We start from the raw sequence: 15,201 nt of genomic DNA, 5'->3' as shown, positions 1-15,201 counted from the left end.
GAACTGCCAGCCCAGGGGCTGGGTCATGGGCACAGGACTTGCTGTCTGGCTGAAGAACCTTTAAATGCCTGACTCTTCCCATAATCCAAAAAACTTGAGGTGGAGGAAGTTGAGCAATGGAATAAAAACCAAAATACATAGGTAATGAAACAGAGGCAGAGAATCAATCCTAGGGTTAGGACTGAGGCAGTCGTCATCCCAGTATTCACAGGGGGAAACAAATGTGCAGCTGCTCCACCCTTCCAGTCCCATCCCATCACACCCCATCCCTCAGCCCCACAGAGACCAGACTTTTCTGTCTGCAGCTCAGACCTGCTCCCTACCCAGCAAGAGTGCTGAGAGACAGAAAGAGGCTCTTAGAGGCCAGTGCTGCAGCTGGATCCAGCCAGGACTTCTCCACCACTCAGCGTGGTCCATGTCATCGGTCCCTTCCTTGCTCCATCTTCTTCAGGCCGGGGGGTGAGAAGCACAGAGCGGTGGGGAAAGGCCAAAGCAAACCACACTGGGGGCAATAAAATACATGAGAGCCTGGAAGATGTGGATGGATGGAGACACTGAAGCACATGCTGTGAGAGGTGCTCCAGCCATCGGCACGCAGGGCAGCTGCTGCCCCACGGACGAGGCTGGTGCTGCTGCAGGGAGCTGCAGCTGGAGTGGGACAGCCCCAGCCAGCGGGAAAGCATGAGGAGACAAGGGGAGTACTGCAGGATATCATCCACTAAGCTGTGGGCTCTGCAGTAAAGAAGGTAACTGTTCTGGTAGAAATTTGTGCTTTAATATATTTTTGTTTGTTTGTTTAAAACAAGTTCCCACTTCCCTGAGGAAGCCCTGTCCGATATTCCCAAGGAAACATGTGGGTGTTTTTTTCTTCCTTCGTTTGCTCTTCACATTTCTTCATTCCTATTTTTTGTGTTTCATTCCTTCTTTTCTCTGTGTATGTTTCCTTCCTTCCTTCCACTCTCTCACTCTCTCTCTCTCGTGCACGTGCTTTTAAAAAAAGGTTTTGTCTTTATTTTTAAATTTTGTTCTAGACATTATGACTTTCTCAAGGAGTGCTCCAGTTCTGAACCAGATCCCTTTGCGTGGTCATGCCTGTCAGTCTTTGGTAACATATGGACACTTTGGTGTGCCAGTGAGGAGGGGAGGAAGAGGAGCAGAGGTGGCTGAGTAGGAAAGGAGCAGGAATGTCTTGGTCCGAAGACAGGAGCGCTCGCTTGCCATCATCTGAGCAGCACGTAAAGGAAGAAAGTCAATGGGCCACAAAGACAAGAGCTGTGCAGGGCTGGGACACCACCTCCTGGAAGAGCAACAGCTGCCAGCCGAGAAGGGAGAAAGAGAATTAGTAATGGGACAGATACAGACCTCATCAAACAAGTCTAGTGCACATCCATGTCTTCTCCCACCCTGAACCACAGAGTTCCCTGATCTTTTGGAAGATACTTCAAGCCCGTCCTGGACATTCTCAAATTTTCCCAGAACTAACTTTGAAGAAAAGGCTTAATCTCAGATACTTTTGCAATCCAATCCTCCTTTCCCCAGAACACGCAACTTGAGGCAAACAAAAGGTTCTCATTGTGTTATGGTTATAGCTTGGCCATCCTAGACTGAATTAGAACCTTAATTGCACCCAAAATTTTGAAAATTTGACGGTGTTCTGACTTTGTTTTGTTTCCCCCTTCACCTCTGGAGTTAAGCAAATTGCTAGAATTGTTTCTTACTTAGCAAGTTTTTTTCCGTCAAAAATAAATAAACCAAACTGAACCTTGCTCTCAAGTGCCTTTCTGGCTCTGGTTTGCATACTCTGAACATCTGCTCTCCTGCCCACCCAAGGCATGCTATCGAGGGCACAGGCAGGACTAAGGCACAAGGCTCACCACTGATTCCTCCCCAATGCCTCTGTACTGCTTACACACCTCGCTGTGGCTTCAACCTTCGGCGTACCTCAATGGGAGTGCAGTTATCTCCATTACTGCAATGCTGGCATCAGTTTTTGTGGATGGACTGGAAAGGGGTTGGTGGGATTTAGCCTGATTGTGCCTCTTTGCTCAGACAGCAACGGGAAGAAGTGCAGCCCTCCCTTGTTCATGCCCCAAAGAGCAAATGGAGAAGGACTGACTTAACACTGCAGAGGCCATTAAAGCCTGCAGAAGGTCTTTCCCTTTCCAAAGCTGCCATAACCAGAGTTTCCAGGAAACGAGATATTGCAGTCCTCAGCCTCTTGGGGCCACACCTCCTAGTTTTTCCTTTGACTCTTGCTAACTCTCCACTGTAAGGAACAAGTCCAAGAGTCTGACAGCCCCTCTGCTGACTTCTGCTGGTGGAGCCAACCATCCTGTTGAATGCCACTGACACAGCAGTGTGCTCTGAAATCAGTGTGCATGCCCAGCACGTGCATTTGTGAATACACTCCTTCCAACTCGTTTGGCCCTGAGGCACACACAGTCTCACCCTTATTTGGTCCAATTGGCTTCCTTGGACAGTCTCCCTTCTTCAGAGTGACATCATCGATGGCAATGTCCCCCTCGTAGCTTGTGCCCCGGACACCTTCAAAGATGATCTGCAAGCAGAGAGGGGAGAGCCCAGTGTGAGGCTGCAGTTGTGGAGGGCCCTTCCTGCACTGCAAGGCTCTGCAGAAACGAGGAGGACACAGTTCAGATCTTATCAGGTCCTCAAGAGAATGATTCCGTCCTGTTTTTCCAGTACTTGTAAGTACTGGAAAGCCAGATCCCACTGTTTATGGGAGCAACCTCTTTGTGTTGAGTGTCTGTACAGTAATAAATGAGCACACAGAGCTCTGCTTTACTACGTGCCCTGCTCTAACAAGCCAACCAATACTGAACAGGACTTGCAAGAGTAACCACATTCTTATTTATTATTTTGAAGTACACAAAAACACACTAGGCATTTTGCCACAGTGCCACAACTTACCAGCCTGCATAGACCAGCTCTCACAAACAGCCCTACAACAGCAAAGTTACCTGCTGGGTGAATACCTCAGTGATAAAAGCAGCCTGCTGCCTGGGCACACATGAACAACTCGATGAGCACATGCAGAGTGCCCCATTCATACTCACAAACTCTCCCAGAGTCCTAAGTAAGTGGCACAGAGGGACTGGGCTCTTGCAGCACATGTTAGAAGAAACCTCTAGCATTCAGTGACTTTACACCAACAGGCCAGCATCCCCCAGCTGCTCAGCAAAGGGACCTGTCCATCACACAGACATGGCACCAAAAGGAGCTCTTTGACAGGCAGTTTCCAGACCAGTAACAATCAGAAAATTTATAGTGCCAAACTGATGCTTGCACATAAAAACTTCAGATGGAAGTAGATTTGACTTCTGTGCATCCACTAAGCCTTTGCCTTGCCCCAGTGACCCTGGGGGTCAAAAGCTTCCAGTGCTCTCCCTTGTGCCCCACCAGCCCAGGTGCAACAGAGGGAGATGTCTGCTGGGAAATCTTCTACATCCATGGCACACAGGATAGGACAGGTGGCAGGTGGCTCCTTGACTGTGGAGCTGGCTTACCTGGAAGGGCCCAGGAGGGTTGATGGGCACATGTGCCTGCTGCCACATGTTCCCCCGATTCCCACTGAGCGACCAGACCTGGGTGTCGATGGCTCGCTTGTTCCGCACGCGAACTAGCAGGTTCAAAGAGCCTGTAAGAGAGAAACTGGGCTCTGGCATGGGGCAGGCAGCCAAGCCTGTCTGCTGGCCTGGCTCCTGGTGCAGCTCTGGGCTGGAACCCCAGCTGGCCCAGGGACAGCCTGCAGAGCCCCCAGTGCTGGCTGAAGGGAGCCAGCTTTCTCCTGTGTTCATGGGTAAGCGCCACTGGCAATATTTCATCCATCTGGCCTTTCCAAGGGAAACACAGATCCAGACAAAGAGGGACAGGATTGGGAAGAAGCATTCTGCAGCATTGCTGGGGTGGCATGAGAAGAGGGTGCCAGAAATGCTATTTGCCAGGGTCCTCCGGAGGCAGCCCATCCAATCTCCTGCTTGAAGATGTCTCCTGCTCCACATGAGCTCAGCATGGTTTTGCCTGGCCAAGTCTTGAACTTCCCTGAGGAAACCAAGTTTTCCTACCATCCAGTATGAACCTCCAGCGCTACCAGTTGTGGCGACTGTTCCTTATCATATAAATTATTACTATGAAAAGATTTTGGTTTCATTATCTTTGAATTTGCCCTTGAAACAGCTGGGGGCCAAAGGCTGATAGCAACCTCTTCTTTACCAGACTGAGCAAGTCTAGCTCCCTTAACCGCTCTTTCTCAGGACTTCTGCTCCTGCCCCTTGACCATCCTGATGCCCTTCCACTGGATCCCACCAATTTCTCTACATTCCACTTGAAATGGGGAGCCCAAACCACATATTTGCCTCCCCCTGTTCACCACTGACACCTGAAATATGCAATGCAGCCAGGAGGGCTCTCCCTGCCCCAGCCCTGGCCATCAGCTGTGGAAATACAACTGGTGTCCTCATTCACCGCTTGCCCTGGGAGGAGCCTTGGAGTGAGCAGCTGTTCTTCGAGGCCCCAGACAGCATTGCCAGTAACAAACCACCTGGTACCATCCCAGCCCCACATCTTCAGAGGTTCACAAAGACCCTGTGAATCAATGCTGACTTCAAGTTCTTTCAAAAAAAGCAATTTCCAAAAGGTTTTGTCTATCGTTAAACCAAAACCAAAGCCAACAAATCTCAAAGCATTTCCAGTTCTCACTTTGAAAACAGTGTCACAGCTCCCTACCCTCCACCCACACATGAAACCATCTCAGTTTGTCTTCCTGCAGCATTTTGTTAGTATGCCCTCAGATTACTTCTTTTCCTTTTTTTGCTTCAGTGAAAAAACATTTTTAAACATCCAATCAGGGTTGACCTGAACCACTTTTTTTTCTCAGAAAATCAATCAATCACAACTCTAGTCATGCTGTTGCTCATCAGTGTTTCTGATCTCCATGCACAGATATATCACACCTGAGAGAAGGGTGGAAATAGTAACCCTTACTTATCCATCTGTAGTCTGTCTGCACTTGGGATGCTGCATTCCCACATGGGTATTGCCTTCGGAGAAGCAGCAGAAAGAGGTCAGGAAAAGAGACAGGGAAACAGACTTTCCTACATAACCTCCCTCCTACATGATCTCCCCAAATCCTTCATTCTTGGCACATCCACCTCAGGGGCACTGTGGGAAGGACAGGGACCTGGAAATAATCCCATCAAGTGCCTGGCTGTCAGAAAGTGAGAGATACTTCACAGGGAGTTCAGAGCATAATAAAGATGATGAAATGTTTAGATTCTGAGTGGATGACTTACAAGAAAAGGTTAAAAAAATGAAATATGTATATAATTTAGTGAAATGAGGATAGAAGGCACATTATTGTCTGGAAATATTTGGAAGCATTAGCAGTAAGGCTAGCTGAGAAAACTAGATGAAGGCCTGACAGAACATAAGACAGCATATCCAATTCACTTCCCTGGTGGTACTCAGTCTGGGATGCACACCACAGCCCAAGATAAGGAGGAAAAATAGCTTGTTTCTCTTTGTCTGGAGACCAGCTGGCACTGCACAACCTTGGGAGAACCAAGCCAGGGAGATCTCCCTCCTGAAACCACAGTGCCACAGATGAGAGAATTCACTATAGGAAGTCTCTGGCACAACCAGCTTTGAGCTGCTGGTTTCTTGGCATCTTCCCTGCCCTCAGCAGCTTCCTATGAAGGAAGGCCTCCCTAAGGATACCTAGTCCTCATGGAGCCCCTTGTCCAAACTGACAGCTCACGCAGGAACTACATAACCCCGCAGATCAATGTCAACAGGAGTGTGTTCAGAGCAGCTAATTACAGACACCAGAGCCCGTGAGGTGAGGGATTGAGAGCAAATGAAGAATTAATATGAAGCTGCTAGAAAGCAAGGATTAAAAACAACCATTGTGTATTCTATCCTCATTTGGGGACTTGTAACTAGGATTTGCTGCACAATAGCCTGGCTGAGTAGCCAGCACTGGGACAAATCACGCAGCAAACGAACTTTGATGCCCTAGGAAAAAAGCAAAGGCGAGATAGAAAGAAATCCAGAGAAGCATCTGGAATGCAAATTAGTGCCTCAAAAGCACTGGCTGTGAATGCCTGGCCTAAACCCAAACCAAGCCTGAGCATATCCTGGCTGACAGCTCCATGTCCTTGCAGCATCAGGAAAAACAACCTTTTAGCCCCCCAATTCCCTAATACAACAATAGTGAATAGAAGCAGGCATTCTTCAAATGGTTTACAATTGGAAAAGAAGCTCCCTTATCTACTCACAGCATGCAGTGTTTCACTACTCCTGTCTACACATGGAAAACTGAAGGTCAAAACAGGGGAGTAGCATGCCCACGGCTGTCTTAGAAATCAGTCAGAGCTGTGAAGGGCAGCCAGGTCTCACAGTCCTATCTGCAATCCCTGCTGAATTATAAAGGCTCCCTGAGACTGGGAAGGAACTACACTACCTCAGTTTTCCAGTAATGCTGTCACTGGGAATATGTTTCTAGGAGGCATAGCAGGGACTCCCGGACACTGAACAGCAATGAAGCCTCTGTCCCATCTGAACTGAGTCCACAGTGTTGTAGATGTTAAAGTTTGTGCAGGTCTTCTACTTTATTCCCTTCTACCATGTGTCAGTCTGCCACCAGTTGCCAGTCAAGTTAAGGACACATAGCCTGTGTTGGAGGTACTTGTAAATGAACCTCCAGATTTGCACTCAAGGGAGAACCACAAAACACTGCAGACTTGGACTATGGGAATCTCCACGTCATCTTCCTTTCCAGTGGTTGTAAACTGAAGAATAACCAAAGTGAGGACCTGCTCTCCAACCCCTCATCAGTGGAGATGTGAAAGGCCCATCTGGGATGTTCTCCAGTGCCAATTTCTGCAGTCACCCCTTTTGCCTGGTTTCATACTGCAATCATGCCTAGTTTCCTGTACCAGAGTCCAAAGTCAGCTGGTCAGTTTTGTGACCTATTTTTCTCCTTATTGCCCCTTCTCCATCTCTCCTGTCTGATATTTCCTAAGGTCACCTGCTGGTGAAGCACACAAAAAGACAGACCATCTATCTACTGCTATATCTTTCCAGGTGACCAGAGACAGACAAACAAAAGGGAAATCCCAGGACACCAACAATCCTGTTGTTACCTTTTCTCATACAAGGCAATCTTTGCGTTGTCTTGTAATCTGTATTATTCCTACTTCCCAATCAAAAGGGAGAATAAAGGCCAGTGATGAGTGATGAGAAATCAATTACAATGAGAGCCAGCTGTACCTTCTGCTGCCTGCCTTGAAGACCAGAGCTGGCATTTCAAAAGAGTGGCACTCACACAAAAGACCAGCTGGGCTGCCAGATAAAGTAACCCAAGGGATGCCTTTAAATGTTACCTTCTCACAACAGAAAAAAATGTCTTCACTCAGTTTCCACAGGATGGGGACTTCACTGTCACATTGAATTGCAGTGTAGATCCAGAAGAGCTGGTGCAGGCAGCAGTGGGAGGTAGGGAGGGTCGGTAAGGTCAGGGCCACCAGCACAGTCTGTGCAGGATGGCAGAGAGGGTAAAGGTTTCCTCAAGAGTTCTCTGGGGGAGTTAATGCAGGGTGATGGGGTGGGGAAAAGGCTAAGGAACAGCTCTGTTTACATGGCTCAGATGGAAGGCAGGCAGCTGGAGTAGTCAGGAAGCAAAGGGAGGATGACACTACACGCTGAGAGATGGGATGCCATGCCAAGTGCAGCAGAGCTCTGTGGGATGGGTAGAGAAGGCTGTTGGGATCCACAGGCAGCAGCTGGCACACAGCCTGGTGTCACTGCAACTGCCTGCTGCACTCCTGCAAGATCCCTGCTCCAGTATGGGGCAATCTCAGGAGATCAGCTATTCATGAGAATTCCTGGCTGCAGCTCCAGTTCAGTTCTGGCACCCAACTGGGAATTCAGGGCTGAAAGCCCCCATGGAAATTCCCACGGCATTTCCAGAGCAGGCAAAGACAGATTGAGATAAGAAGCTGATTGCAAAAGGTACCCAGTAGCTAGAAAGAGATTCACAGTGTGGAGAGAACTTAGACCTTGCACAGCTTAGCAGAGTCACCTGCAGACCCAATATGAGGGTTCAAACCAAGCCAGGGAAAAAAGAGCTCTCACATTTGTAACAGGGGCTCTGAGCACCGCTTTGAGTGTTTAATGTTAATGCCACTGATCAGAAACTAAAAGCCCAAAGCTTAGTGCAGGCAAATCCCAGGAACAAATGACAGTCACCAGAAAGAATCTATTACTGTTTATAATCTCCACAACAAACACAGGTCTCTCTCCCTCTCTCATTTAAATGGATGTTAATGAATAGCAGTCAGCATCAGACTGGTGTTTTCAGTTACAGAGCTGGGGAAAAGTTACTGCTCTGAGTGCGAGAGAGCTGAGGGTGGAAAAATAGTAGTAGCACAGATAGAGATGCAGAAATAATACCAAGTAGTACTGACTCAAAATTTCTAGGAATGTAAGTTGTCTTCGTGCCATGATGGGATGTATTTACTTGTTCACAGTATCTCAGGATGCTTCACACATTCACATATGAGGAGTAAGACAAATAAAGCCTCTGGGCTGCTTTCCACTCCTGACTACAGAGAACTTTACGTCTTTCACTGTTCTCAGCTTGGTGTGCAGAGTCCCCTCTGTCCAGTCACAGGGTCACTCTGCAGCCCTCTTTCTGCAGCCACCACTTCACTAACCTCAGAGCAGAAGGGTTCAGAGAGCTCACCCTGGTCAGAGGCACCATGATCCCAGTGCTACTCACAAGGCACCTGCTTTGGGGCAGGCATGGAGAATGTCCAGCCTGTGCTGCCAGCCAGCTGATTACTGTGGGACACTCCATGCTTCGGTACAGTAGGGAGGCTATGGAGAAAGGAATCAGGGGACTCAAAGCCTCCTATTTCCTGCTGTGTCTAGGACTTTCCAGGGATATAAACAGCAATAAGGTAAGTTTTGATTGGCAATGTTTCCCCTACAGCAAACCTGTAAAAAATACTTATATATGACTACAGGGAATTTTCTTTGAAGTTAACAGTGGATTTCAAAAACCCAAAGAAACAAGCACATTTCTGCTTCTTACCTCCTAAACCACCATCAAATGAGGTTGGGGCTTGAAGCAATATTCCCTGACGTGGCAAAGCCAATTGCATAGATTGATCTATGATCCATCACTATCTATCTGACCAGTCCGGCATGTACAGGAATATCGGGATGGAGGGAATGTGCCAGCAGAGAAGCAACAACACTTTAAAAAGACAAACTGGACATACAGCTGGACCCCTGGGGAAACACACTGGGCAGGGGGGACCTGGGCCCTGCAGACAGTGGGATAAATGCAGTGGTTTTGTCATGGCTGTCTCGTGATAAGGAATAATGGGAGGAAGGCAAGCAAGCCACAGCTATAGCTCCTTCTCTCCAGCATATCCCCACCTGTCAGTGTACATAGAGAGCAGATGGTGATATGGCAGGAGCAGACTCACAATGGAGCTATGCTTGAGCTCTTTTGCTCATTTGATCCACCAGTCTAATTAGAGAAACTGTTAGCAGAGAAAGATGAATGATACAAGACTTCCATCTTTGATACTGTGTTTATGGAACAAAATCCTGGCACCCCTTTTAATGGAAAATTCCCTCAGAGGTTGTCTGTGACCAGTAACAGGCTTTCTATGTGTGGACACCAGGATGTGGTTTAAGGAATTCAAAGGAGGGAGGAAAAAATCTCCATACTCCATAATGTTAAATTTATGCTATCTGAGAAGAACAAAAGCCAGAAATGAGTAGAGGGAGGGCACAGGCAGGGTGACTCAGGGGTAAGTTCAGAACTGGTCACTTGTTGGGGCCATGGCTGTGTAGGAGCCCAGTGCTGCCTGTGACTCAGCTCCAGGCAGGGCAGGGGGAGCCTCAGGTGCTCAGCAGTGACATGGATGCTCTCCTTCATTTCTCTGTGCAGCTGCTGGCAAGCAGGATGGGATGATGCTGATGGGGGCAGCTCCTTCCCTCTTTCCTTCTGTAGCTGGTGGTCTCCAGCAGTGCTGGGTACTACCTTAGAGAGGCCAGCCTGGGGGAAAACCCTAGAATTGTTTATGTTGGAAAAGACTTCCAAGATCATCAAGTCCAACCATTACAAATGAGAGTATGATAAATGTAGCAGGAAGGAGACCATGCGCAGGCAACTTTTCCCACCAATTTTGCAGACTCAAGAAGCAGAGTGAGCCACAGCTCAGCTGTGAGGTCTGTTTGCTCCTTGTTCACCCTCTGTTTCGTGACATGCCCAGATGCCTTCAGACAATGCTCCCTCTCCTCCCAGCTTTGATAACATGCCCTTTCATCTTTGGCACCAGAGACAGCTGAGTCCTTTGCGGAATTCATGCGCTCGGCTCTCAGACTGAGAGCACGCACTGTGCTCAGCACTCTCCGACAAGCTGAAACAAAGTCTACTCCATAGACACTGCCAGGTTTACAAGAGCACAATGGCCAGACAGGGGACTCTGCCTGTCTCCCTTCTGTGGGCAGCTTTGCAAAGACCTCAGCAAGAGAGGAAGGAGCTTCCCAGAGACCCCAAAATACAAGTGATGTGTGTGGAAGGGTTCCTGACAAAACCCCTGCAGACACAGATGTACTTATGCTGAGGAAAATTTAGCCTGTCTCTTCTCTATCCCTATTAACAATTCCCTATTTCCCCATCATAACCCTGTCTGTGGTGTCTCCATCCCGGGAGCCAAGCACAGGGCAGCTGCACGGCTGCAGGGCTTGGAGCAGATGGGCTTTTTTACTGCAATGCTGAAGCCAGTGAGACAGCAGGAAGGAGCAGCTGAGATCACATATTCTTCCTGCTGAACTGAAGACACCACTCAAAAGCTGTTCTCTGGCCTCATTCTCTGCCTGACCCAGGGAGATGTGAGAGGATGAATGGTTCAGGCCTTGGAAGTGATTTGCTGCAGGAAGGCTGTTTGTTGGGGTAGGCTGTGCTCCCAGCTTTGAGTCAGGATGCATTATAGCAAGACACTCTTTTCCCACTTCATACCTGCCTTACTTTCACCAGAAAACTACAAGGTGGCTAGCTGAGACAGCAAGACTCCAAACCTGCAGCCGCAAACTCCTTCAAGCACTGGGGTGCCTGTCATCCCTGCACAGGTCTCTTTGAGAGTGGAAGTCACTCCTAGAAGTGATGGTGATGACTGACACTTGTTGAGCATTTCTTTGATTTTCCATACATAAGGGATGCGTTTCCATACATTACAAAATCATGTCTGGTTGAAGCTCAAGTACAGATTGGGATGGATGTGCAAGTAGTGTATCACAGTTTTGCACTCTGGTCCCATAGCCTTTATCCTGTCAGAGCACCCAGGAGAGTGTTCAGATATGCACCTGGAATGACCAAGAGTGAAATCATTAATGGTCCATGGAGATGTTAGAAGAGTGACAAGGGAGTGCTAGAGAACTAGTTGGATATGCTCTGAGAGCTCCTGTTTCCTCTTAAGTGGATGTTAAGTTTTGTATCTATCAGTTTCAGAGTCTGAATAATTCATGCAACACCTGATGTCTCAGGAGACAATCAGGTTGCACTGTACCCTTACAGCTCCTCAGCTTTGCACAGGGCTGCTGCTGTGAGTCAATTCTGAATGGAAAGATGTTCTGCTGAAGGAAGGGAGGGGGGATCACAGCAACTGCCCACCAGAGGAATAACTGGGTCTCAAATCAGGTCATCAGGAGCAAAGAAAATCTGTGAGGATTCAGGGTATCTGCAAATGAATGGGTGGTGGCAATCTGTGTCCCGACAGCCTTCCTGACAAAATCTTCAGCAGGAAAGTAATCAGACATTCAACTGGTAAGACAGAAGTAGAGGACTTTTGAAGAAGGCAACATTTCAGAGCACTTCAGTGCACCTCTCTGCACTGGGAATTTGATTCTGTGATGCACTTTTAGTGAGGGGGAAGGAAAGGCAGGGATCAGTGAACCCATTCAAGGTACTAAACAGAATGCCTGCATCAACATGAAGACACAATATTTGTCAAATGAAAAGGACATGTAGCCAACACACATCTGAACAGCTTTCCCTCCTCTCCGTGTCATCTTCAGCTTTTGGTATCAAGACCTTTGGCTTAGGGATGATTCAGTCCTACATATCAAACATGCTGTTCGTGCTCTTTGTAAGGAAATACCTAATGAAGGTATAGACACATTGTATTTACTGAGCTCCAGCAAAAAGAACTGAAGGGAATTCTCTGTCCTTGGTTATGCAGAAGTTTGATTAGATGATGTATTGGTACCATTGGGTCTTAATAATCTTTAAGTCTATGCCTCTAATCGAAAGCTCTTTGAAGACTTTAGAAAAACAATGACTTCATCTGTCTTTGGTTCAGAGCCACTGTATTGAACTTACAGAGGTTGAATGACACTTTACAAATACATGGTCTTCTTGCTAGGTATTTATAATCCTTGCTCATGATCATGGTATTCGACTACCCTCCCAAAAATACCCAAGCAGATACTACAAGAAGAGACCACAGCCTATGCAAAGAATCCATACCATGGCCCACAGGAAGGTGCTCGATCTCTTAATGAATCATTAGTCAAATAGGTATTTATCGATGGAGGAAGGAGTAAAGCCAAGAATGCATCTGAATAAGTGGAAAAAGAATGAGTATTAAAAAAAATGAATACATTTTTTTCATTACAAACTGTTCACTTAACTCTAACTGCAACTTATTTTCAAGACCCTGGAGGGAAGTGAATCATACTCATTAGGAAAATCAGCCTCCCCTCAATCAATCCACTGATGTAATCTCTACTGTGTAGAGTTATTGCACTGGAGATAATGGCATGGATTTAATGAACAACACATTTCTATATAAGGCAAACTTTATGTATCCAAAATAATGCAGCTACCCCCAGGGTGCCACCTGTACTACTGTGGAGTGGAAGGATGCTGTGTTCATAAATGTTTGGGTAGAAGTGAGGGAGCTGTGATGTTGAATATTACAAAAAATGATGTCTTTGTGGTTCAAGCTGCTTTTACATCGACAAAACTGGTACCTGCCAGTCTGTGTGACCTGACAGCTCTGACTACTGTCACTTGTCAGAAACGAGCTGAAGCCACATGGCACCCACCAGCTCTTACATGTCATCATCCACCATGGCCTTTTAGACATGCCTTTGCACTGATTGCATTATCTGAGCTGAAGAAGTAAAGAAACAATTCAGTTTGGCAGGCCTTCCAGGTCTGTGATTCCTCCTCAGCAGGAGGACATCCATGGTGACACTGCCTGTGTAAGTGACCTGCGCACAACCCAATTCCCTCTGTGAAACAGCTACGGCTTTCTTGAATTTGGATGCTGTGGTCTAATCAAGTCTCATTGTTTCCAATGACTCAGAGCCCAAATCCCTTTTAATCAGTCCCCAGCACTGGTCTTCATGGTATCTTAAAATAGAGTAGAACAGAAAAAAAAAAAAAGGAAATGGAAAGCCAAGTTGGAAAGGACCTACAATCACTAACTAGTCCAACTGCCTGACCACTTAGATCACCTCTCTAGGAAGCCTATTCCAATGTCTAACCACCCTTTCAATAAAGAAATCTGATCCTCCCCTGATGCAGTTTTGAGCCATTCCCATGCATCCTGTCACTGGGAACCATGGATGAGCACCTTTCACCCTCTTTCCCTCCTCAAGAAGCTACAGACAGCAATGAGTGCTTTACAATTTTATTTGAAACTTCTCATCCTGTTTATACATAAACCAGAATTAGCCGGAGTGGTCAGATAAGGTCTGTGTCAGCACTGGAACAATCACATCCTTAAATCTCCATTCACTGTGGCTGAAATTTCCATGTCCCTCTGAGCAACCTTCATCCTGTGACCTGACCATGGAGCCACCTCTTGCTGCAGGGCCTGCGACAGCATCCAGCAGTGAGCAGGAGGCTGTTCAGATCATAACCTGCCTACCTCTGAGTTAGGAGACATGAGAAAGGTGGTAGGGGACTGTGGTGGGACCAGTCTGTCAGGGAAACTCTCTTAAAGCACTGACTCTCAGGCAGCCCCTGGGAAGGGAGGAAGAGGAGTCTGATGGCTGAAGTAAGGACTTGAGGATTTGCTCCCAGCTGCGATGCTGACTCATCCAGCCAACCTGGCCAAGAGCCTTTTTGAACTTAGCTGCTAGCTGCCATGGCTGGTTTCCTCCCCTGAAGAAAGGAAGCAATTCCTCAGAAACACAGAATCACAGAATATTCTGAGCTGGAAGGGACCCACAAGGATCATCAAATCCAAATCTGAAGTATTGGATTGATGGGGATCGATGTCATGACCATGGCATCATTAGCACCAACCTCCAACCAACTGAGCCTCATTCAATATTTCTACACCAGCCACAAGTAAAACACCCTCATTCTTGAATGCCTGGTGGAAATGGGACTTCTTTTCTTCACCTACCCCCGATTTTTGTGTTGGGGCTGGCAGGATAGGGCAATGTGAATGCTTGCTACAGAGGGGGCCAGAGGAAGAAAAACAGATGACCAAATAACTTCAGAGGAACGGGAATTGCCTCCAGGGAGCTCCCCTTCATCCTGCTCTCTCATCAGCTGAGAGATATTCAAGAGCGTCCTGCTCTGCTAGTCACTGAATATTTTATATCTCGGCTACAACCAGTCCATTTGTATTCTGTTTCTCTCTTTCGTCATATCTATTATAAACGAGTAGTGTCTGGGAATTCTCGCAGGGAAAATTTGCCTGGATGGCTATGGATATTTTATAGTCAAATTGTGAGAGTAAACCAGCTTTCAAGTTCTGTAGTGGGGAAAAAAAAGTAATAAAAGGGTTATTAAAAAAATAAATAAATGTCGGGATTTTATACAGCTACTTTTTGTAGTGACAGAGCTTCAGTTTTCTCCATGATGGAACTGGAGTTTCTGGAAAAGGCTTGGGATGGGAGACACCCTCTTGCTGGCACTGTCTGTTGACAGGAGCTGGCACCTGGCTCAGCAGGACTGCGCTGGCACTAGGTGAGCCAGGGGTTGTGGCCATGACTGCAGGCGTCAGGGATAGCTGGGCATATGGGAAGCAAGGCATGGCTCAGGATTGCAGCAACCCCACCTTTACGTTCGTATCTTTGCATATGTGAGGTGGGTAGGAGGGCAGGGTCTGCCTCCTCATTTCACAGAAGTCCTACTACACTCTC

The 15,201-nt window shown here is 47.3% G+C and overlaps 1 protein-coding gene across 2 annotated transcripts in view; it reads right to left on the bottom strand.

Moving 5' to 3' along the window:
- Nucleotides 1-753: 753 nt before the first annotated feature.
- The window catches only part of MDGA1 (MAM domain containing glycosylphosphatidylinositol anchor 1), a 138,801-nt gene continuing 124,353 nt past the window's right edge, over nucleotides 754-15,201 (bottom strand). For both annotated transcript variants that reach the window (XM_085055092.1, XM_085055091.1), the window contains 3 exons: nucleotides 3,525-3,655; nucleotides 2,449-2,557; nucleotides 754-1,312 (listed from right to left, as the gene is read on the bottom strand). In XM_085055092.1, the coding sequence (XP_084911218.1) occupies nucleotides 1,221-1,312; nucleotides 2,449-2,557; nucleotides 3,525-3,655 (332 nt within the window). In that variant the 3' untranslated portion in view covers nucleotides 754-1,220. The remainder of the gene's footprint in view (nucleotides 1,313-2,448; nucleotides 2,558-3,524; nucleotides 3,656-15,201) is intronic.

The sequence above is a fragment of the Lichenostomus cassidix genome, chromosome 3 (assembly GCF_008360975.1).
Source record: "Lichenostomus cassidix isolate B80296 chromosome 3, HeHo_3.0, whole genome shotgun sequence".
NCBI classification, from domain to species: Eukaryota; Metazoa; Chordata; class Aves; order Passeriformes; family Meliphagidae; genus Lichenostomus; species Lichenostomus cassidix.
Note: the sequence above shows the minus strand (reverse complement) of the source record. Positions and strands in the feature narration are given on the sequence as shown.